General features: G+C 59.5%; 2 protein-coding genes across 6 annotated transcripts; both read left to right on the top strand.

Moving 5' to 3' along the window:
• Positions 1-660: 660 nt before the first annotated feature.
• HAUS7 (HAUS augmin like complex subunit 7) lies at positions 661-19,043 on the top strand. 5 transcript variants are annotated; one of them, XM_036840090.1, is made up of 11 exons: positions 769-1,009; positions 1,966-2,081; positions 5,869-5,936; positions 6,782-6,892; positions 8,244-8,305; positions 11,441-11,532; positions 11,951-12,109; positions 12,224-12,320; positions 12,767-12,991; positions 13,978-14,092; positions 18,546-19,043. In XM_036840090.1, exons 1-11 carry the CDS (start codon positions 899-901, stop codon positions 18,614-18,616), a joined length of 1,227 nt encoding a protein of 408 aa, XP_036695985.1. In that variant the 5' UTR covers positions 769-898; the 3' UTR covers positions 18,617-19,043. The 5 variants fall into 5 exon arrangements, with proteins under 5 accessions (XP_036695983.1, XP_036695985.1, XP_036695986.1 ...); XM_036840089.1 differs by lacking the exon at positions 769-1,009 and adding an exon at positions 1,027-1,300; XM_036840088.1 differs by lacking the exon at positions 13,978-14,092 and having other exon boundaries at positions 661-1,009.
• A 1,122-nt stretch (positions 19,044-20,165) lies between these two features.
• On the top strand, positions 20,166-21,974 carry TREX2 (three prime repair exonuclease 2). Its single transcript, XM_036840092.1, is given in 4 exon segments — positions 20,166-20,434; positions 20,980-21,426; positions 21,428-21,546; positions 21,549-21,974. Coding segments are annotated over 3 exon segments (651 nt in total). The 5' UTR covers positions 20,166-20,434; positions 20,980-21,037; the 3' UTR covers positions 21,692-21,974.
• Positions 21,975-23,190: the final 1,216 nt, after the last annotated feature.

Below are 23,190 nucleotides of genomic sequence, written 5' to 3'. Positions count from 1 at the left end.
CCTACGTCATCTGATCGGCAGGTCCGGGGGCTGGGGGCATTCACTGAGCTGGGGGTTTTGGAGGTGTGGGGGAGGACAGGCTGACAAATGTCATTTCAGACTCATTGAGTTTGAGGGGCATGAGAAGTGCAAAGACATTTGTAAGTGGACAGGGCAGAAAGGAGGCACAGAACCTTCCAGAAGGTCAAAGACAGACTGGAGGAAGGGTAGGTGGAAGGAGCAGGGCCCAGCATAATAATAGTGAACATGTACATAGTGTTTTTTACATGCCGGGTATTGTTCTAGGTATTTTATAGGAATTATTACCTCATTCCATCCTCATAGCAACCCAAGGAGGTAAGTGGTTTCATTATCCACATTAGGTGAGGGTAAGGAGGCACAGAGAGGTTAGGTAACCCGCCCAAAGTCACACAGCTGGGGCCGGATTCGAACCCATGAAACCTCCCTCTAACTACAGTTGTGAGTGTGGGAAACCGGAGACAGAGCCCCGCGCTGGGAGATGGGACGCTCAAGTCCCAGTTCTGTCCGGTCACCCAGGCCCCCCTTCGTCCTCCCGCGGAGAAACCGATTAGGGTAGGAGCGCCCTCTCCTGGAAGGCGCTCTCCCGGCCGCATCCTCCGCCCCGGGCGCGGGCGGGAGGATCGCGGGCGAGCGGGCTACTGAGCGCCAGCCCCGGCTCCGCCCCCTTCCTTGAGGTCAGCCTCCTGGGCGGAGCCGCGGCCCAGGGGAAAGGCACATTGGGGGAGGGGTGGGCCGCGTCTCCGGGCCACTCCCGGGCCACTCCTGGGCCCCGGCGCAGGCGGGTGGGCGGGAGGAGCACCGGCTGGCACTTGATTGGCAGCTGGGCCGGCCAGTCAGCCCGGGGCGTGGGGGCGGGGCGCGGCTCCGAGCGCGAAACATGGCCTGGCTGGGTGCTGGCGGCGGCGGCGGCGGCGGCGGCGGCGGCTACGACGAGGAGGGCGACGATAGCGTGTTCAAGGCGGCGGTGGAGGTCTTCGCGAAGCTGAAGGTGCTGCGGGGCCGAGGAGCCGCCCCGGGGCGGCTGGGGCCGGGCGGCGGGGCGGGCAGGGCCTGCTGCGGAAGTCGGCGGCGCCGGGCGCGCCGCCCCAGTCGCCGCTGCAGGCTGCGCCCTGTGTCCTGCTGCGCGGGAAGGCTTGTGGGGCGTCCGTCTCGGCTCCTTGGGCGGCCCCAGGCCTTCATTCTCGCTGTCTCCACGGCCCATGCCTGGTACTTCAGGCAGGCGCCGTGCGCGTACCGCACCTGAACTTCTGTCGCTGCAAGGCCCGGCCGGGCGCGCGGAGTGAGTGCAGGGGCGGGCGGCGGGGGTCGGGGGCCACAGGCCTGGGACTCGAGGAGCTCGCGGGGTCCGGGGGAGACAGATGGGCGGGGTCCATGCCTCCCCCTCCGAGTCAGCGGCCAATCCCCGTGACAGCGGTGGTGAGGAGGCCCGCCCCGCGAGGTCAGGCAGCGGTCCCGGGACCGCTACCCGCGCTCCCCTCCCCTCTCCCACCCCGTCCCGGCTCTCCCCTTATCCCCTCTCCTCTCCCCCCCGCCCCGCGACACCTCCCTCCTGTCCGCGATCGGCCCCGTCGACCCTTTCCCGACCCTTTCCCTTTGCTCCCACAGCCTGGAGCCGGGATCGGAATCTCTCCGAAGCCCCTAGTTGCTACCAAGTCAAACTACCGCTTGCGCTCCGAGGGGGGCGTCCGTAAAGGAGGCGGAGTGGCGGGTGGCCGGAGCCGCGGATGAGGGGGAGTGAACTCTGGGCGCGATCGACAGCGCTGCCAGTGTGCCGGGCGCGCCCGGCGGGGGGGGTGGGGTGTGTGTGACCCGCCTGGTGGGTGCTGGGCGGCCGGGAACGTGCGTGAACGGAGGTGCGCTGAGAGCGTGATTGCAGATGTGCGTTTCAGCCCTTCGCTGATGTTGGCTTTCTAAAGCTTCCTGGCTTTCCCTTTCCTTGCTTAGGACCTCAGCTGCCCCTTCCTCCAGGGTCTTTATATCACAGAACCAAAGACCATTCAGGAACTGCTGTGTAGCCCCTCGAAGTACCGCCTGGAAATCCTGGAGTGGATGTGTGCACGGTAACAGCCTGGTTTCTTCCTCCCCCACCCCTGGGGTACACGGGCACCACTCAACCCACCGGGGGGAAGGTGGGGTTTGTTCTTTATCTGAGGAGCTGCCCTCCATCCCCGGTCACTGTGAGAGCCTCTGCTTAGATAAGAAGTGAAGCCATGCTCAGATCTGGGGAGAAAGTGCCCTGGGCAGTGCTTCAGCTCGTCTGTTTGCCGCCTCACAGAAGCTGAGCTTGGCTTCTGAGCGTTTTTTCTTGCTGTAACTACTAGTTTCAGAGCTGGCAGGGACCTGGGAAATGATGTACTTCAGTCCTTTCATTTTCAGACTGGGAAGCTGAGGGTCAGGCTGGAGTCGAGAACTGTCTCAGGTCTTGCCACCGAGGAGTGGCAGGCAGGGCCAAGACCCCATTTCCCAGTCCTTTGGGTCAAGGTGCAGCTGGGTGTGTGTGCCTGGCACCGTGCAAGGGAAGCAAAGCCTGCCCAGGTGTCTGCATGTCACACATACTCCTATACAGCCTTCAAAGACCCAGCTCACACGTCCTGTCTCCTTTTAAGAAGTCTCCAGTTCCCAGGGCAAAACGTATTCCTCCTTCCTCTGGACACCCACAGCCTTTTGAGCGCACCCCTGCCAGAGCCCTCAGCCTGTTGGTTGGGTCTTGGCCTGCTGTCCTGTCTGGCTCTGCAGAGCACTGGGAGCTGCTGGAGGGCAGGCACCAGGTGGGACCCCCACCCCGGCCATCAGCCCCAGGTCGCAGTGCAGCGTTGCACATACTTGAGACATGCTCCGGGCTGTGGGGTGACAAGCAGGCGCACAGACACATGCTTACCGGGCTGCCACTCCCGGTGCCTCAGACACGGATGGGTGTCCTCAAGGAGCTGGGACTTCAGTGGCCACGGAGGCTCAGGCACCGATCCCAGTGTTGAGCGCACCTCTGCGGTCTTGAGTGCTGTGGATGTTGGCAGGGAGGAGGTGGCATTTGATCTGGGAGGGAACGAGTCATGGCGGGCACTCGTTTCCACAGGAGCGGGGAGTCAGGGTGTTGGGAGGGAGAGCCGGGCAGCAGTGGCCTGAATGGCAGCCCAGGGCAGCTCATGTGGAGCCTTCCAAGCCACGTGAAGGCCTTTGAACTTTACGCTCTGGGCAGGACGGGTACGGGACCAGGGGAGTGACATACTGAAACTGGCATTTTTGGCAGGGTGACTTGGGAGTCCTGTGGTGGATGGATTTGGAGGGGAGAGGCTGGAGGCAGGGAGACCAATACGGAGGCTGCTGCAACAGCCCTGGGAAAAGGTGGCAGGAGCCTGGCTTGGAATGGCAATCGCTCTCATGACAGGCACTGTTGGCCCTGGAGGTACCAGTGTCTGGTCCAGGAACCTGGGAGGAGAGATAGTAGTGGGGATGGCCTGGGCTAGTTCGGGGATCTTGAACACGCTCCCAGGAGGAGGGAGGCCAGACTCAGGTCTTAGAGAGGCTCTCATGGGAGGGAGCCCAGAGTTGCCTGGCCCACGTGGAGGCTGGGGACTGGGTCCCTCTGCTGGCCAGAGGGGGCATGGGTGAGAGCCTCTGGCTGCAGTCCTCAAATGCTTTTAGTGCTTTTTTAAATACAAGAAACAGAATCCTTTTAAGAAGCAACCAGGGAATGCCCAGTTGCTTTTTATGATCCCAAGCTGGCAAAAGTGCCGTAGGCCTTTCGATGGCCAGAGGATTGCACAGAGTCCAGTTTCTCCCAACTTCCTGCTGGCTTCTTTGCACGTGACTTCACCACTTCAGCCTCCTTTAGGGCCACCTATTCACCCCTGTCTGGGCGGAACCTGGAAACTGCACGCAGCATTGGCTGGGGGGCTGGGCGTGGTGGCCCTTGGGGTCCTCTATGCCCAGCTGGCCCTCAGCACGGGTGGGGCAGAGCTGTGGGGCTCCTAGATTGCTGAGTTTAAGGCGCATGGGTTTCCTTGGCTCCCGAAGAGCTGTACTTGAGTTCAGGGCCGTGAGCACCGTTAGTTTCTGCCCTGCTCCCTGCTGCTTCAGGAAAATCAACTTTAATGAAAGCCCTTTCTGAGTGAGGTCGCTTAGGCTTTCGGGGATTTATTCTTTAGCGTGTTGAAGTGGTTTGCTGAGGTCCAGCCTGATGGATCACTGAGTGCTCTCTGCTCTCTGGTGCTTTGTGAGTGGGAATGTTGCCTGGCAACCAGGCCCAGGGCCAGCCTCCCAGTTTTTCACACGGCGGGGGCTCCTCCTCCCGCCCCTTCTGGCCCAGCCCTCTTCCCTGCAGTCCTGCGAGGGAAGGGGGGCTGGTGCCTCAGGTCGGGTCAGGGTGGCTCCACTAGCTCCCAGGGCCCCAGCATAGTTGGGGCGGGTGTGACCTGGGATGCAGGCGTTTGGAGGCATGGCCCCAGGGAAGCAACGGTGAGCCTTTTCCACCGAACACCGAACACTGACCCTGCCCTCTCCCACCATGATGAGTGAGTCAGCAGGTCCCTGGGGCTGAGGCTTGGTCCCCCACACTGCCATAGCAGGGTGGGGTCCTGGCCCCAGTCATCCTGGGGCTCCCTGGCAAGCAGCTGCAGCGAAGTTCCCATGGCCTCGGTGCTGTGCCAGGCCTGGAGCTTGGGGCTGGGACGCGGTGCTCAGACTGTGCCCCTCTCGTTGAAGAGACCCAGTGAGAGACCTGTGCTGTGTGTCGCTTGTGACGCCTGCCGGTATATTGCACCCCTTACTGCCTTTGGATGTGGTCTGTGTCTGGAAATGGTTCTGCCCATCAGCTTGGCATCTTAAGGCAAGACGCTTACAGGTGGCCACCGTCCCGTTTATCTGTGTGGTATCATCAAGGCTGGGGCTCCACCAAGCCAAGGGGGACAGCTGGGATTGCTGTGACCCCAGAGCCCATGCTAGGAGCCCTCGAATGGCTCAAAGCTATGACCTGGGGTAGCACCATCTCCTGTTGACTATGTTAGTTTAAAAACATTCCCTCTGTTGAAAGAGCTAAGCACGGGCATTTACTAATGGCAGATTGTTCTGTGACAAGGGGCTGTGGTCATCCATTCGTTAATGCCCACTGGCCACCATTTCAGTGCTGGCTGCCATGTTAGGGCCTAGAAATAACAGAACAGAAAGTCAGCTCCTGGCCTCGGTGAGCCTGAAGTCTGGGAGGTGAGAGCGCAGTGGAAAGACAGCTCCCAGGCCCCGCAGTGACGGAGGGGTGCCAAGCTGGCTGCAGGCATGTCCAGCCCGCCCCTGGCTTCCCTGGGGCGGTGATGTCAGCCGTGGCGTGGGCTTCACGGGATGAGCTGGAGCCAGCTCGGTGTGCTTGGCTTGGGCGGGAAGAAAGCGCTGCAGGCGGAGAAGGGCAGACACACACGTAGAGGTGCGAGAGGGGGCCCAAGCCAGGCCTGCAAGGACGCCAGAGCAGGGAGGGCCTTTTCGGACGTCCTCCAAACAGACCTGCGCCATGATTTCAAGAAAAGCCAGCCCCTGGGTTCCTCCTGATAGAGAGCTTAGCGCTCTGAGGAATTCAGTGTTCTCTCTTGGGCAGTCATTTCATCTCTTTTATTGTGAGAATTTTAATTTCAGTATTCAAATTCACATTTCTGAGGTAAACTTTCAGAAATATTTTGGTTTTTTGTTTCCCTGATAATTTATGGAGTTGAAGTCACATAAGGTTACCCATTTGAAGGTGAGTGTTCCAGTGGCATTTAGCGCCTAGGCACAAAGCTTCGCTTTTGAGAGCATGTGTGAGGGGGGGTGTGAGGGGCCCCTGCAGCCCACTCGGGCCTGACTGGTCTTGCTCTTTCCCTGCAGGGTCTGTCCCTCCTGGCAAGACAGGTTCAGCTCACCTAAGGGGGCCTCAGCCGAGGTGAAGATCCAAGGTGGGTCTCCGCTGGAGGAGTCTGGTACTGAACGGTGGATTCGGGGCCATTCTCACCGACGCCACCGGGGGTTCGTCCACGTTGCGCCGGTGTGTGTGCGTGCACGCCACACGAGGCACTCCTGGGGGCACGCTGGGCAGCTCTCTGTGGGTCTGTGGGCCTTATCTTGGAACTGCTTCTTTTTGATCCTTTTTTGGCAGAAACTGTCCTTAACCCGGCAATGAACGTTAGGTAAAGGGGAGCGTACTGCAGTCCTCAAGATGGTGGCTGGCTCTTCGCCCACACAGCAGTGTTTCCAAAGGTCCATCCTTCCACGGGCCTGCATTCCCGCCCCCCCCCAACCCCAGGGTGGGTGAGCTGGACCCCAGATTCCTGATCCGTGCCGCTGCTGGCACTGCCAAGTTAGTTATCTGGGGACAGTTGTCCCCGAGGCTGAAATGGGCCAGAAGAACAGGGGTTGTGTCCTGGAGCCTGCGGGGCTGGCCTGGGGGCCGGCCTGGGCTGCACAGAGGCGCTGCCCTTCCCCCTAGCGCTGTCATGTCCGGCACTTTCCTCCTGATGGGACCGTGCTGAGGCCGGGCGAGCCTGGTCATCAGGCCACACCTGAATCCTCTAACGCACATGCGCGCCCAGGTGCCGACCCTGGCCCTTGCCGCTCCCGGCCTCAGTTTCCTCTTCTGTAAAGCGTGGTGCTCAGCCTTGCCGCCCCATGGGAGTGCGCTGAGTGCAGAGCGCTTGTGAAAGAGTGTAATTGGGAGAAACCGGGACAGGTAGGGGGTTAGAAGTCACAGCTTCACGTGGCAGGTATTTATGGAGCACCCACTATGCGCCCGGCACTGTTGTAGGTGCTGGCGCTGCAGCAGTGAATCAGTCGTGCTGCTGTCACGGAGCTCGCTTGCTAGCTGGGAGAGACAGGCGACGCGCAGAAGGCGGCAGACTTCTCAGTGTATCAGATGGTGAGAAGCGCCGTAAGCAAGCCGGGTGAAGGCAAGGTGGTGCTCGGGTGGGTTGGGAGAGGGGTGGAGCTGTTGACACAAGATGGCTGGGGAAGGCCTCTGTTTAAAAAAACAGAGCCGTGCAGGAAGGGAGGAAGTGAGCCAGGCAGGTATCAGGAAGATTAGTGTTCAGGGCAAGAGAACAGCGAGCGCAAGGGGCCTGAGGTAGGCTTGTGTGTGGCTGGCAGCTTGGAGGAACAGCCAGCAGGCCGGGGTGGCTGACGTAGAGTGTAGAGTGAGGGCAAGGGGTGGGATGAGGTCAGAGGGGCCACGGGGCCAGATCAGGCCAGGCCTTGTGGGCCGCAGAAGGATGTTGGCCTTTATTCTGAGGAGGGCTGCAGCCTGCCTTTGGGTTTAACAGGGCACGGGTCCGGCCACGCTGAGACTCGGATGTGGGCTAAGTGAGAGGGGGGCCAGGGGGTCCGCAAGGATTTGGGGTGAAGGGATGTGGCCTGAGCCCGTGCGCTTGGGGGTATAACTGGCATTTGTACCGTGTCTCCAGGATGACTGATGCTTTCACATAGATGCTCTGCTTGCTTCTAGCGCCAAACCTTCCAAAGCAGATGCGTGTTCTGCCACTGAGGCATATGAGGGCGGGAGCTGTGAGGGGTAAGGGCATTGCTGCAGGGCTGGGGGGAGGGGGTATGGAGCTAGCATTGGCCCCAGGCTTTCTGGCTCCAGGTCCTGGCCTTTCTTTGTATACCAGATGGTTACTCAGAAAATGCCCAGGGCTCCCTGGAAGACGTGGCCGAGCATTCCTTGCACCACGCAGGGACTCAGTTTCCCAATCTGTGAAATGAAAGAGTTGCCACCTCCTAGGGTTGCCAGCAAAATGAAGGGACATGATGGTATGAAAGGTGTGTAGGAGATTGACAAATGTGAGACGGTTCCTTTTGCTTTGGCTTGGCGAGGTCTCTGAAACGGTGGCACACAGCATGTTTGGAAGGTTCCCTGGCCTCTGTGGGCTCCTCAGGCAGCTGGCTGGCTTCTGCTAGAAGCAAGAGTTCCCTATATGGAAGAGCATTGAATGCAACCTCTTATTCCAGGTGAGGAAACTGGCCCCCTGAGAAGGGCAGTGACTGGGTATAGGTCACACAGCAAGAGGCACTCCTGGCACCTGCGGTGTCCGCCACCTGTGTCCTCGTTTTACCTGGGTCTTCCAGGCGCAGCCCGGCCTCGCGGGTGCTGGGCCTGCTGACGCTAGAGCAGGAGCACCCTTACCAGGGAGGCACTCGGCACCCTGCATGGGTGTGTGGTGTCCTTGCCTGTTTGGGTGGGTGTCTGCGGTAACTGGATCCTTGTGTTCCAACAGAGATGGTGAAACTGGGCCATGAGCTGATGTTGTGTGGGCTGGATGACCACGAGCTCCTGAAGGTAAGAGAAGGCCCTCTGTCCCCATGGGCCGGGGGCCTCGGTGACGCTGAGGTGGGCATGGGAGGGCTTTCTTCCCTCAGGCCCAGGAGCTAGCACCCACAGTCCCCGCTTCTTAGCCCCCTGGGGCAGGAACCCATAGGATTCCTTTGGGTAGACCCCAGCCATCCCTAGGGCCGAGAGGGGTGGGTGGCTGAGGAGGCCGAGAAGGATCTTTGGCTTCTGATGACCAAAGGGACAGAGAGCACATCCTGTCCTTGGTGGATGACTTCATACACACCGACGCCATGGTAAGTACTTTACATGCCAGTAATTGTCACACCCACACTTGGCAGGAGGTACTTGTCTTAGCCCCATCTCATGGGGAAGGTGACAGACAAGTCTCTCAAGGTTACCCAGTGACAGAGCCTGGCCTCAAACCCAGGCTTCTGGCTCCTGAGCCCATGCACTTTCCCCCATGTGCTGCCCACCCGTGGGTTTCCATGCAGAGGCAGGCCTAATCCACCCCCATATCAGTCAAAGAAACCCTGCCACCTACCCTTAAAACTTAAAAAGAATATTTGAAAGAATTATTTTCACATTTTGGCTATTACAAACAATGCTGTGACTGTTCTTTATACGTTTTTGACAGAAGACATGTTTTCAGTTCTCTTGGGTATATAGCTAGGAGCAGAATTGTTTTAACTTTTTGAATTTTTCGAATATGTTTAACTTTTTGAGGAACCGCCAAACTGTTTTCCAAAGTGGCTGTGCCACTTTACATCCTCACCAGCAATGTACGAGGGTTCCAGTTTCTCCACATCCTCACCAACACTTGTCATTGTAGCACTTGTTATTATCTTTTTGATACCAGCCATCCTGGTGGGTGTGAAGGGCTATCTCATTGCGGTTTTGATTTGCATTTCCCTGATGACTAATGATGTTGAACATCTTTTCATGTGCTTATTAGCCATTTATATATCTTTTTTGGAGAAAAGTCTCTATTCACTTCTTTTGCCCACTTTTTAATTGGGTTATTTGTCTTTTTATTATTGAGTTGTAAGAATTCTTTATATATCCTGGATATAAGTCACATCAAATATTTGATTTACAAATATTTTCTCCCATTCTGTGGATTGTCTTTTCACTTTCTCGATGTGTCCTTTGGAGCACAAAAGTTTTTAGCGTTGTTGAAATCCAATTTATCTATTTTTCTTTTGTTGCTTGTGCTTTTGGTTTCATATATAAGAATCTATTGCCAAATCTAGTCATTAAGATTGACACCTGTGTTTTCTTCTAAGAGTTTTATAGTTTTAGCTCTTATATTTAGGTGTTTGACCCATTCTGAGTTAGACTTATGTGTGGTGTAAGGTATGTATCCAACTTCATTCTTTTGCATGTGGCTGTCCAGTTTTCCCAGCACCATTGAAAAGACCTTGGTGGCATCCTTGTGGAAAATCAATTAACGTAGAAGTGAGGGTTTATTTCTGGATTCTCCATTCTATTCCATTGATTTATATGTCAGTACCACACTGCCTTGATTACTGTACCTTTGTAGTAAATTGTGACATGTGAATCCTCCAACTTTGCTCTTTTTTAAGGTTGTTTTGGCTATTAGGGGTCCCTTGAATTTGCATATGAACTTTAGAATCAGCTTGTCAATTTGTGCAAAAAATCCAATTGGGATTTTGATGAAGATTGTGTTGAATCTGTAGATCACTTTGGCAAGTATTGCCATCAACCATATTAAGTCTTTCTATCCTTGAGCATGGGCTGTCTTTCCACGTATTTAGGTTTTCTTTAATTTTTCTTAGAGATGTTTTGTAGCTTTCAGTGTACAGGCTGTGAGGGGCACTTACCTTTTCCTGGGCTTGGGGGGGTCTCCTGGAGCCGGGTCTGCTGAGGAGGGGACGGCACGCAACCCTGGCCGCTGGTCAAGGCTTTGTGAGATCCTGAGTGGCACTTGGTTTCATGTTTCGGCCCAGGCTTTCCGCTGTCTAGACAGTGTCCCACCTCCCACCTCCTATTCCCAGGCTGCCCCTCAGGTGTATCATTCAGGCTCAGTGTTGTTTGGGCAGGTTGGGAGAATGAGTCAACAAGAGGTAGTGATGAGCAGCCAGTGGCAGGCCGAGGGCAAGGAGATGGAGATGCCAGAAGCTTCCAGAGGCACTGGTCCTGTCAACGTGGCTACACAGCCGAGAGCCAGGCTTGCCGGGGGTGCCAGGCAGCCTCAGCCATGAGACTCGTGAACGGGGAACTGAGCTGCAAACATGATAGCAGAATGTGGCCCTGTCCCCAGATCTGCTCCCCACACAGGGCTGCCCGGCCTGAGATGCCACTAGGAGCCTCTCAGCCCTCTCCCTCTCAGCCCACTTTATTTATTTATTTATTTATTTATTTATTTTAAACATCTTTATTGGAGTATAATTGCTTTACAGTGGTGTGTTAGTTTCTGCTTTATAACAAAGTGAATCAGGTATATGTATACATACATCCCCACATCTCCTCCCTCTTGCGTCTCCCTCCCACCCTCCCTATCCCACCCCTCTAGGTGGTCACAAAGCACCGAACTCTCAGCCCACTTTAAATGCAGGTGCTTCTTGGAGGGCTTTATACTGACTCACCAGTGGCGCTGGCTGAGCGCATCACTCTGGTGCGTTCCTCAGAATAGCGGTGTGTCAGGGCAGGCCAGTGAGGAGCTCGAGCGGAGAGCCGGGCCCAGCTTGCCTCCCAGCATCCTTGCTTGCGCAGGGCTCTCGGGAGCAGGCTGGGCCTCTCAGGTTGTATTTACATCATGGGGATCATCCGCGAGCCTCCTCCCCTTTCTGGAAGGAGGAAGGAGTTGAGCTCCTGGCCGGACAGCTCCCTGCTGGGAGACCCAGCCGCCTTTGGGGTAGGGGCTGAGTCAGCTGCCGCTTGGGAAGCCTGGCTGTAAGGCCTGGCTGCTTGCCGCCCCTTGGGGACGAGTCCTTGTTCCCCGCAAGGAGTGGATTCGGCACAGGCCACAGCCACGGCCTGTCTTGCTGTGCCAGGGGCCCCAAGCCAGTCCACGACGCTGCTGGGTAGGGGGCAGGTTGCTAGTGGCCCGGCGGGGCCAGCTGCGGGCTGGGGGCACGTGGCATGCCTGGCTAGTGAGTGCATGTGGCCTTCCCTGCCCAGGGTCGGGCCTGTGCCCAGAAGCAGCTGCGCTTCATGGACCAGCTGCTGGACGTGGTCCGGAGCCTGACTGTCGGAGGCTCCAGCTGCCTCAGGTAAAGGCTCGGGACGGGCCCTCCCTGGAACGGCCGGTGGGCGCCCTTGGTCCTCCATCTGGAGCTGGCGGGGCTAGGGGCCCAGCCCCGGGCACATCTCCGGCTGGGGCTCTGCTCCCCGCTCCCGTAGAGGCGGCTGCTCCCTGGCCTGGGAGCTGTGGGCCGCAAGCCTAGGCAGGAAGCCCCACCCCACGCCGGGGTGCCGCCCGAGGTGCCAGGCTGTCGGCATGAAGGTGTGGTGCGGGCCTCGGAGAACACGGGCTGCCCCCGGCGGAGGGCGGGCACCCGCGGTGTCTCCGCACGTGGGTGGGCTCTCGGAGACCGGAGGAGATGCCTTCTCCTGGCCTGTGCGCCCGGTCTCGTCTGGCCTCTTGGGTCTCTGGCCGGTGATGGCGCGGCCGTGGGGCTGCCTTTGCAGCGTGAAGGAGCACTTCGAGGACACCAGGGAGAAGAATGAGGTGCTGCTGGGGGAGTTCTTCTTGAGCCCCCGCCTGCGGACGCTCCTGAGCCCCGAGCGTGACGCGTGGCCCCTGGGCGTGCAGCCACCTCTCGACAAGCAGAGCAACGCCTGGCAGAGGTACACGCCCTGCTCGGTCTGTTACCTGGGACAGAGCCTTCTGTGCGTGGCCCACAGGTGCCCCAGTGCCCGTGATGGCACAGGGCAGAAGTGTGCCCCCTTCTCTCCCTGCAGGGCCAGCCCCTCCATCGAGTCAGAGGAGGACACGGTGGCAGAGCTGGCCAGGCAGCTGCAGGAGAGCGCCTCGAAGCTGCAGTCGCTCAGGGTGGAGGTGAGGCGCCGGCCGTAGGGGCGGCAGGGGCCCCGCTACGTGTCCTAAGGCGAGGCACGTCGCCCACCCCAGCCTCAGACACCCCGTCTTTACGATGAGTGTGTCGGGAGGCCTGAGCGAGCTGGTGGGTGCCCACCAGCTTCTAGAACGTGATGGGTGCTCAGGCTCTGTGAGGGCAGGAGTGGGGAGGCTTTTTGAGGAGTGGACAGGACCGTCCTCGGGTGGGCTTTCGGCATGTGACCCTCCCCGCAGCCCTGGGCCCAGCCTCATTACTGAGGTCGCGAGGGGGACGTTGAGGCCCATGCAGGCCTCTGGTCTTCTGTCTGCCTCCCAGTCTGGGGAAGCATGGAGTGGGCGGCAGACCCCGCCCACAAAGGGGGTTAGGGACCTGGTGCCCCGTGACAGGCAGGGCAGCCTCAAGGGACCCTCCGCCTCTGGCTTTGCAGTACTTCGCGCAGCACAAGCAAGGAGCCGCTGTGGGCGGGGCCGACGCCAGCACCCTAGACCAGAAGCTGCGCCTGGTCATCTCTGACTTCCGGCAGCTCATTGTGGCTTTCCTGCAAGTCTATGACGATGAGCTGGGAGAGTGCTGCCAGCGCCCAGGCCCCAACCCCCGCCCGTGCGGCCCCATCGTCCAGGCCGTGTACCAGACTCTGACCTCATGCAGCCAAGTAAGCGTCACCCTCACCCCTCCCTCTCCCTCCCAGGTGCCGCTCTAGCCCCCAGTGAGGGACCTCAGGGCTTGGACAGGCTTGGACTCCCTGCGAGTGGGTGGCACGCTGAGCTCTGGGCTCCGGGCCCCCAGGCCTCAGTCTGGGGCTTTGGGCGGGTTGGGGCAGGCACTTCTTGCGGTGCCATGGAGGGGATGAGGGCTGATGGGGATGTCCCCCCCTGTGGGTCCCCCTGCACTTCAGGAGGGTGCCAACTGAGCCAAGACCCCGGGTGCAGAAGAGGCTTGTGCACGGCCTGCACTGGGTCCCAGCTGAACGTGGGAGGCCCTCGCCCCGCCTCCAGCTTCTGTCCCTGTACTGGCCTCGCTCTGTCTTCACGAAACTCCCAAATGTATCACAGCCTGTTCGTTCTTGTGTGGCCAAGAACTATGCCAGACAGATAGACAGATGTTTGCCTGTCTGTACCCTTGACCCGGTTCAGACAGATGAGAAAAAGTGGCCTCACGCTGCTGCGCTGACTACATCAGTATTGACTCAGGTCCCCAGAGGCTGGCCTGGAATGCTAGGTTTGGTTATGATTGTGAGTACAGTTGCCATGCGTGGAACTCTGGCATTGGCTCAGGGCTTCCATGATGCTGGCCTTGGTTTTTTAACAAAAAAGCTCCTAGACTTCCAAACCTCTGACCAGCTTGTCCTTTGCGATTCTACCAACAGGCTGAGTTAGGGCACAGTCCTCTCCCATCAGAAATGCCCTTTTACCTTGGGACAGTGTTCTTCCCACCGTGACCCTGGCTTTGCGTGGCCTCAGTGTGGGATGGGGTCCATGATAGCGTGGCGTCCCCGCCGGGCCAGAGGGGAGGGAGTTAGGCTGGGGAGCTCTGATGGGTGACGTTCGGCATCAACCTGGGTGGGAAGCAGGACACGCCTTCTGTGGGTCAGACCACCAGCATTCAAGCCCACAAGTCCCCTCCCTCCCTCCCTCCCAGCTGTTGAAAGCGGTCGTGGAGGTCACTGACACCTCGGTGAAAGCCGCGCAGATGGCGAAGCAGCAGCAGGGCAAGCAGATCTGTTGGGGCAGCGACAATTCTGTGATGAGTCTAGGTATGTGGTCACCACCTCTCTGTGGCTGTGGCCACCCGTTTGGTGGTCAGGGGCAGGGCCTTCGCGGTACACCTCGGCTTAGCGCCTGCCTCCTTCTGTGCTTGACCCGCATCTGGGGACTGGCCCCTTACTTTTTTTCTTCTTTTTCCAATGCTTAAGGTTTTCCTTCCCTTGAAAACGCTTCTGACAGATTATAAAATAAAAACATTAATTGTAGGAAATTGGGATAATGTAAAGACGTGCAGAGGTAAACTAAAAACATCGCATAATGTGGTGGTCCAGAGATGGTCGGTGTTAATATTTTGGTCTATTTCCCTCTATTCCGTTTCCTCTCATCATTTTTTATTTCTTTGTGCAAGGTGAGTAGAATTACAACATGTGTACACTATTATATTCTTTCCCTTGGATCTCATTTTAAGCGTTTCCCCATGTTCTCGAAGTCACATTTTTAATCATCAAACACTTCCTTTCAGGCATTTGCTATAATTTACTTAACATTTTCTACTACTGACCCTGTAGGTCATTTTCAGTTTTATACACATGATGCTGTCGCAGGATTTACAATAGTGACAAATGGAAACAATCCAAGGTTTTACCCTTGGGTAATGCTTGGGTAGATAGTGGTATATGAATATGGTGGGACAGTATTTGTTGTTTCAAAACTTGGTTACAGTGACATGAGCAAATGTGTATCGTGTAATGTTAAAAGGAAAATGCAGGTTAAAAACGAAATATACAGTGTGATTTCACTTATCTAAAGGGAAAAAAATGTAGAAGAATCCCTTGTAGGAGTTCAGCTAGAACATGGACGTTGGTTTGCTCTGTGTTGGAATCAGAGGTGTTTTAGTTCATTTACTCTTTCTTCGTCCTGCTCTGCAGCCTTCACATATTCCCCAGTGAACATGTATCACGCAGAGGATTTCTCCCCTGATTGTCAATGTTTAAAAAAGGTCGCAGTGAACATGTTTCGACATTTGTGCTTCCGTCCTGAGGCGGGGTTCCCGCCGTCGTGTCGGTGAGGCCAGGCTTCTCACTGTTGTGAGGCCAGCGGTCTCCATCTGACTGATCCTCGTCAGCACTGGCTTTGAACCTTCCAACCTTTCTGCTGTTGGAAAGGGGCAAAGTTGTATCTGAATTTAATTTTAAACTTTTTTTCTGAGTAAGTCTATTTTTCTTATGTAAAAAAACACTCAGAAAAGGTTTTTGTTGTTGTTGTTCTTTTGTGATAAGAAAAATAGCCTTTTCTCTCTCTGAGTCTTAGAGAGAGAAAAGTGAAAAGTTGGATATTTCCCCTTCAATCCAGTTCCAATGACTTTAAAGCCAGTACTTGTGTAACCACAACCCCGGCTAAGAAACAGAACACGCCTCGCACGCTAGAGACTCGCACCGCCTCTGCCTGCCCGCAGCGAAGCGCTGTCCTCGCCCGCGGAGAATCCTCTCCCTGTGCTCCCACCGCCCACATGGGCGTCTGTGATCTGCTGACATCCGTCGGCACGTAGCTGAGGCCCTTGCACGGTCCCCTCTCTCTTCCACTCTCCCACCTCTCTTGCCCTTTGGCTTCTGGCAGTCTGATGATAGTGTGTCTTGGTGAGGGTCGCTTTGCGTTTCTCTCATTTGGAGTTTTTTGAGCTCCTTGGGTATGTAGCTTCATGTTTCTCGTCCACACTCGGCCAGGTGGCTGGCGACCCTTCCTCCGCACTTCCTGTTGCTCCCACCCTCTTAGAGGCCGAGCAGAGGCGCCGGCTCAGGGCCTTCTCAGGTCTCTCCTGGGTGCCCGCGCCACCCCGGGCGTGCGCGTGGCCTTCTAGATTCCCAGGACTGTCAGAGCTCTGCAGAGCCCTCGTGGGCATCTCATTTCCCATCCTCTCCTTCTGCGCCTTCTGGTTGGTCTACTGTTTGCCCCAACTCTCATCCACCGCCTGAGGCAGCGGCGACTCCAGCATTTGCCTGTCAGTCCCCCCCACCCAATGCACCCCCAAGGACTGGCTTCAGGCCACATAGCCCCAAGCCCTCCCTTGGGGAGCTGTCTGCGTGAACTCGCTGGGCTTCTCGCCGCTCTTGGCCTCGCACGCACACTCGCCACTTGTATCCCTGGGCACCCAGGAGTGCCTCTCCTTTCTGACTGAACTGCAGCAGAAGCCTCCATTTAAACATCCATCCCAACGTTTATCCTCGTCGCCGCTGTTGCTGTGACTCTCACCCCTGTGCTTGCAGCCCATGCCCTCATTAGTATATGAATGACCACGAGTGCTCTCCACGGCGTGCCCCCTGCCCCGTGCTCACAGGACAGCGGCAGCCTTCGCCTTTCCCGTCTAAGCTGTGTGAGCCCCTCCGCTTCCCCTCTGTGTTGTGCCTGCAGAGAAGTGTCTGCTTGCCCTGGATTCCAGAGAGTCTTGAGGGCAAGCGCCTCACCAAAGGGGGCAGCGCCCTTTTGCCGTCCAGCCCTCCAGCCCAGCTGTGGTCAGTGTTGCTTCCTCATTTTGTTTGAGACTCGTTCTTGGGCTATAGACACAGCAGAGAAATGATCCCTGGCAACTCCACACCAGGGGCCAGTTGGAAGGGCCTTGGCGTTTCCCTTGTGTCTACCTGAGAGAGTAAGGGCCTTGGTCTCTGCGACCTCGGGCCTGCCACTGTGGGAGGTCCGTGTGTCTGTGCTACTTCACCTCCCGGTATAAGAAGCTAGGCCACCGATCTGGGTGCCAGTAGCCAGGCTATGTTGGTCGCACGTCCCCATGCCTGAAGTGAGGGGCTTGAGTGAGGGGACCGGGTGCGCCTGCAGGGCTGCCACCCAGAGCCGTGGCCTCGAGTGTGTGGGCGGGGCCTTGGCGATGTGGGTGGGCAGCTGGTCCCATCGTCATTCATCAGTCACCCGTCATTCATCAGTCACCGGCTCGACTGGGTGGACCCAAAGCCCCTTCTGCCTCCCAGGCCATCAAAATATCAATGCATTTTGAAAACAAACAGGTTTCTGGAAGCAGGAAAGTCCATGGAGGCAATTCGCTGGATGCGGTGGGGGGAGAAAGCTGCAACCAAGAGGACAGCCCGAAGGAGCAGTGCGGGGGCCAGGCTGCCTGGTGGAACCACCATAGTCCCAGGGCTGTGTGGCCGGCAGTCCCAGGGAGGGGACAGTGGCAGGTGGGCTGGAAGCAGAGGGCGTAAGCAGAGCAGGTCTGTACAGATTGGCGCTCCCAGGGAGGCTAGCCTGCTCTTCTGTGAGGAAAATGATTGACATGAATGGCAAGCTCGGGCTCCTGACACGGCCGGTGGCCAGGTGAAACCCACCTCTTTCTGGCCTCTGAGGGTCCATGGCGTGAGGGCTGGTCCCTGCCTGCTCCTGCTGCCCAGGCCTCCTCTCCCCAGCCTGGACCAACACCACAGAAGAGAGAAGAAAAGCCTGGAAAAGTAGGCCTAATGGGTCATTCAGATAAGAACTTTCCAACCAAGTTGAATTAACATAGTATCTTGTCCAAACATACCTAGGAAACTAGGAAGAACCAACAAGGGGAAACGCAAGCAGACAGTCTTAGGAGTTAAGAATGGTTGTCAGAGTGTTCAGGAAAACCATGCAAAGAGGAGAAAACGGATGAGGCAACAAATCTTGCGAATAGAGAGAAAAGGGGCAGATAAACAAAACGAGGACAAAGAAAAGCAGCACAGAGGCCTGATGCAGAGGAAGGAAGGGAGGAGGGGGACGGAGGTCGCAGAGCTGAGGGCTGAGTACAGAGAAGATGGACCCCGAAGACGCATCCCCAGGCCTAGTCTCCTGCAATCTGGAGTAGCAGGGACGCAGCAGCAGGGCCCAGGCTTCCAGAGACAACAGGACCCAGCCAAGCCCTGAGCCAAGAGAAGGCAAGGCAGCAACGAGGGCCTGGAACACAGGAGAGACGTGTGAGCCGAGGACGCGCCCAGGGTCAGGGGAGCCCCACGAGCAGAGCGGGGCTGGGGCATCTAGAGGTTGGGAAAACCTGAGGATTTAGTAAAGGCAAATGACACCCCCAAATCCTATCTGCGGAGAGATGTGATCGTCCCCAGAGGGAGTGTCGATGGTGAGTAGGGAGGGTGGCTGAGGCCCACCGCCTGATTCCTGACTTCAGAGTCACCCTTGGGGTGGGCGCGGCCAAATGCCAGCTGCCGACGTTGCCGTGTGGGAGGGCAGAGGTCGGGTGGGCACCGGTTGCTGGGCTGCCTAAAACCCACACAGCATCAAAATCAGAACAGCCTCTCGCTCCTGGGCTCTGGGGAGAGGGCTGGGCAGGGACGTGGCCAAGCGAGTGGACCCCGGCCGGCGCTCGGCCTGGTGCCCACGGGGCCTTCCAGCCGTGCTCACCAGCCCCTGGCCCCCTTCATGGCTCCTGGCTCAGGGGGGTGGGAGGGGCGTGGGGCCTGAGGAAGGCCAGTGGAGAGACGGGCTGGGAAGCGCTGGATTGACTTTGCTGTTTTCTTTTCTCTGCAGCCATCAGAATGGAAGGGGTAACCTGGAAATACAAGGTCTTCAGCAACGGACTGCCCAATGGCCTGCAGTAGTCCCCATGTTCCCGGGGCTGCCGTCCGCACGCTCCGCGTCTTCAGGACTGGGGGGGGGGTGACGAGGGGCCGAGGATGGGGCGGGGCCGTGTGAGCTGGGGACAAAAGAAAGCTCAGGTTCTAACAAGTTGCCTCCAGCCTACTTTTTTTTTTTTGGTAATATCTTTCTTGAAGTATAATTGCTTTACAATGGTGTGTTAGTTTCTGTTGCATCACAAAGTGAATCCTGGCCCTCATCTGTGCGGCCTGGGCTGCTTAGTTGTCTGCCCCATCCTGCCTGTCCCTCGAGCCGCCGCCACTGCCTGTTAAGCTCGGCGATGCCTCGTCACCGCCTCTGGCTGAATGCCGCCTGAGCTCCCCGCCCGGCCCCCGCCCTGCTCCGCTGCCTGCCCTGGGGCCGGCCTTGCGGATGCCCGGTGAGGTCTCCTTGCTGCCCCACGGCCTGGCTGCTGGCACCCACTGCGTCTGCGTCGCGGCCACTGGAACGGGTGCTTCCTCCTTCCTCCCCGGGTCACCCGGCACTGGCCTGGGGGATTTCTGCCGGTGGCCTGGCTGGCTGGCCAGGAAGCTGTTCTCTGTATCTCCGTGAGCAGGGCGCCCTTCACAGCCACCTCCCTCCCTTCCAGCGCGGGAGTGGGCACAGCTCGTGGGGCCCCGCCTCCCTCAGCCCTGCGTCAGGCGGAGGGGTGGGGCCTCCCTCAGCGCTTGGTCGCCCGCCTCGCTTGTGCCCACGCTCTCCTGCCGCTGCATCCGCACCTTCGTTTCCCCAAGGCCCCCGTGGCTGCTGCAGACAAGGAGGCTCCAGGGCCTGGGCGCCGGGCCGCCCCCCCGCCTGGGCTGCCGGAGCCCCGGGGCCTGGTCCCCTGCCTGCCTGGGGCATCCCCCAGATGGCTGCCGCGGGAGGTGGGAAGGCGGGCAGGCCCCCAGGCGCCACAGTCCAGGTTCACTGACAGCTCTACAGACCAGGGGCCTCTGGAGGACCTGCGGCAGGAGACTGGGCCTGTGAGCGCCCATGGCCAAGTGCTGGCATGTCCTGCCCCGGGAGGAGGTCCTGGGGATGATGTCACCCGCTTCCTGGATCACGGAGGGCCTTCCCATTCCCCTCCTGTGCTGTCTGTGCCCTTCACCCTTGACTGAGCCATTCGGGCTGGGAAGGCCCCGAGCCTGGGGCCTGAGGGGCTGGGGCTGTGGGTGCCTCCGGGCCGCCCCCGCCCCCGCGCTCACAGGGCTCGGTGGAGGGCTGCTCCGCCTGCCTTCTTCCCTTGCTCCTTCCCTGGCAGCCTCCGCTAAAGGCTCCTGAGCAGTTCTGGGTCGTTATATCCCATTGCTGGTGGAGGGCGAGCCCGCACCAAGGCCTGCCCTTACAGCCCACTTCAGCTTCACGAGGGGCGGCCGGCTCCCCGGTGGCGGGGGGAGCTGTGCCTTGGAGATGCCCCTGAGGGAGATGCCCCAGCCTGGGGCTGGGTGTTGAACCTAAGTCAGACTGGGAGGCAGGGCTGGGCGGAGGGCTCGGGCTTCCTCCTCGTGCCTGTGACAACACGTTCCTTCGGCCTGGGCTGCGCTGCTCGCTCGTCGTTGGGAGCCCGCCTGCGGCCCAGAAGCCGGATTTCCGATCTGTAAACGCGGGGCGTGTGTCCCAGGGGCTGTGGGCGAGCGAGGGGGCCGCGAGCCGGCCGCACAGGTCCTGCAGCCTCAGGCCTCCTGGTTGCCCAACAGGCGGCTGGGGGTGGGCCGTGGCCACAGATTAAAGGCCGCTCGGAGCAGCCTGCGTGGAGACAGGTGCCCAAGAGCCCAGAAGCCGAGCCGCGCCCCCTCCCGGTAAGCATGGCAGCTGCCGGCGGCCCGGAGACAGGCGGGGGGCCGGGTTGGGGCCAGCACCCGCGTGCCAGGGCACAGGCCAAGCCAGGGAGGCTGGGGATCCCCGTGAGGGCTTTCTCAGGTGCCCGCTTGTGCGCGTCCGGGCAGCCGACCCCAGGGGTGCGTACCTGGGGTGCTGTGCCTGAGGCTCCCGGCCACTGTGTGTCAGTGACCATACCGTCTTGGGCTGCACCTCCCCAAGTCCCCTGTCCGTATACTGGAGGCAAGAGGCAGAGGCCTCCGGGCTGGGGTCTGGGCACATCAGGCCTTCCTTATGCTGTTTACTAGGTGGTAGTAGTGGGGATGGTCGGGGAGGGACTGAAGGACACGATGGATGGGGTTACAAGCCCCCTAGGACGCCTCATCCTGGACAGAAGTAGCAGGTCCTGGTCTCTGGGTCCCAGCTTGGGAAGTGGCAGGAAGTGAACCCAGAAGGGTTGGAACCTTGGCCATGGGCACGGCTGTGGGTGGCCAACTCCAGGCATCCCCATCTCTTTGGCCCTCAGGTTTTGTGCCTCTTGTTTGGGCAGCTGTAGGCTTCACTGTCCCTGTGAAAACATCACCATGTCCAAGGGACCCCGGGCTGAGACCTTCGTCTTCTTGGACCTGGAAGCCACCGGGCTCCCCAGTGTGGACCCCAAGATCGCCGAGATCTCCCTGTTTCCCGTCCACCGCTCCTCGCTGGGGAACCCCAAGTGCGATGAGTCTGACGCCCCAGTGCTGCCCCAGGTCCCGGACAAGCTCACGCTCTGCACGAGGCTGGAGCGCCCCTTCACTGCCAAGGCCAGCGAGATCACCGGCCTGAGCAGCGAGGGCCTGGCCAGGTGCCAGAAGGCCGGCTTTAATGGCGCTGTGGTGCGAACGCCGCAGGCCTTCCTGAGCCGCCAGGAGGGCCCCTTGTGCCTCATGGCCCACAATGGCTTCGATTATGACTTCCCCCTGCTGTGCACGGAGCTGCCTGGATACGCTGCTGGCGCCGCGGGGCCTGGACCGTGCCCGCAGCCATGGCACCCGGGCCCAGGGCGGCAAGGGTTACAGCCTGGGCAGCCTCTTCCGCCGCTACTTCCAGGCGGAGCTGAGGGCCACGTGCATACCCGGCTCATGGTCTTCCTGCACCGCGCCGCCGAGCTGCTCGCCTGGGCTGACGAGCATGCCCTTAGCTGGGCCCGTGTCGAGCCCATGTACGTGCCGCCCGACGGCCCGAGTCTCAAGGCCTGAGCCAGGGGCTCGGTAACGCTGCTGCCCAGGGTGACGAGGCCCACTCCCTGCAGCAGGGCAGTGCCAGCCTCCACCATTCGGCCGGGCCGTGCGGCCTGGAGCTGGACCCGGGCCAGTGCCTTGCTGCCCCTCCTGGCGGGCCTGTGCACCTGCCAGGCTTTCCCCTGGCCCTGGCCTAACCTGCCCCGCAGCCCTAGAGCCTTCTCCCGGCCCTCCCCCGGCCCGTGCTCTGGTGGAGGTTGCTGCCGCTGGCGCCCACCCTCCACCCCGTCTTTCAGTAAACATTGACGACTGCTTACCAGCTGGCTTTCGCTTGCTCTCCTCCCACACCCTGCCCGGAGTGGGCCAAGAGGGAGCCAGGCCAGGGAGTGGGCCAAGAGGGAGCCAGGCCAGGGGCACGAGCAGAGCACCCCGGGGCTGCCCCCTGGTGGCCTATCTCTGCGGTGAGCCTGGTCGGGGAGCCGTCGGCGCTCACAGCCTGGTCCAAGGGGCCGACAGGCTGGGGCTGTGGACCTCAAGCCACGGGCCTCTGCCCTGGCTGGTCTCCTACTGTGCCATCGATGATCACCCCTTCCCTGCCTTGTCACCCCAGAGACCTAAGAAATCAGCGAGCAGGACCTCAGGCACATCAGTGTGGCCCGAATCTGTGTCGAGGAGACAGAGGGAAGAGGGAGCTGCAGCCCCGGCCTCCGGGGGCAAAGCCCCACTCCTTCCTTTCCTGGAGCCCCCGTCCCGGCTCTGCGAGTGGCAGCAGGGTGAAATGATACGGTAGGTCCGGGGGGAGGGCGGAGGTGCTGGGGAAGGGCCTGAAATGCACACGTCAAGCATGAGGGCTGGGTACCTCGGGGGCTCCAGGCTGCCCCGCACTGCAGGTGACCCAGAGCGCGTAGGAGAGGTGGCTGGCTGGCGCATTGAGGGCGACAGCTTGGAAGGAGCCCGTTCTGGGCCCCGGGTCCCTCGTGGCACAGCCCGAGGAGGGCCGCGAGGCTGCTCTGTGCGAGGTCAGCTTCTTGGCAGCCGCCTCGGCTGGGGAGCCGGCTAACCTGCCTCTGGGGCCCCACCTGTGTCACCAAAGGACGGGGCAAGGCAGGGGTGGGCTGTCCAGGACACAGAGAGCAGCTGAGAAGGGGCGGGGGGGGGGGGAGGGGAGGCCATGCCCAGGCATGACTCACACGAGCAAAGCCTTGAGCTTTGAGCCAGCTGGGCTGTCTGGGAACACTAAGTGGGTCAGAGTGACTAGAGCCACTGCAGTGTGCAAGGTGGCAGACTGGTGTGGCCAGGACACAGGCTGGCAGGGGTGGGGCGTGTGCACCATAAGGGAAAGATCCACGGGGAACAGTTTGGGAGTGTGGTTTGTGCGCTGCCCCCTGCCCCAGGAGAGCACCCACCCGGAAGAGGGCCAGGGCGGGGCCTTGGTCCAGGAGCCCGTGGCAGGTGGAGCCGAGAGAGAGGGGCGCCGTGAGGATGCAGGCGGCCAGGGCCCCTCAGATCCCCTGGTG

This window comes from Balaenoptera musculus, chromosome X, assembly GCF_009873245.2.
Source record: "Balaenoptera musculus isolate JJ_BM4_2016_0621 chromosome X, mBalMus1.pri.v3, whole genome shotgun sequence".
Taxonomy (NCBI): domain Eukaryota; kingdom Metazoa; phylum Chordata; class Mammalia; order Artiodactyla; family Balaenopteridae; genus Balaenoptera; species Balaenoptera musculus.
The sequence above is the reverse complement of the archived record's forward strand: the minus strand, read 5'-3'. Positions and strand labels throughout refer to the sequence as shown.

What these genes read in the sequence shown, in the direction of transcription:
- HAUS7 (XM_036840090.1), top strand. Translation starts at nt 899, where the DNA reads ATGGCCTGGCTGGGTGCTGGCGGCGGCGGCGGCGGCGGCGGCGGCGGC. An exon ending in ACTTCTCAGTGTATCAGATG is followed by an intron (nt 6,893 to 8,243) that starts GTGAGAAGCGCC and finishes GTGTTCCAACAG; the next exon opens with AGATGGTGAAACTGGGCCAT. An exon ending in CAATTCTGTGATGAGTCTAG is followed by an intron (nt 14,093 to 18,545) that starts GTATGTGGTCAC and finishes TTTTCTCTGCAG; the next exon opens with CCATCAGAATGGAAGGGGTA.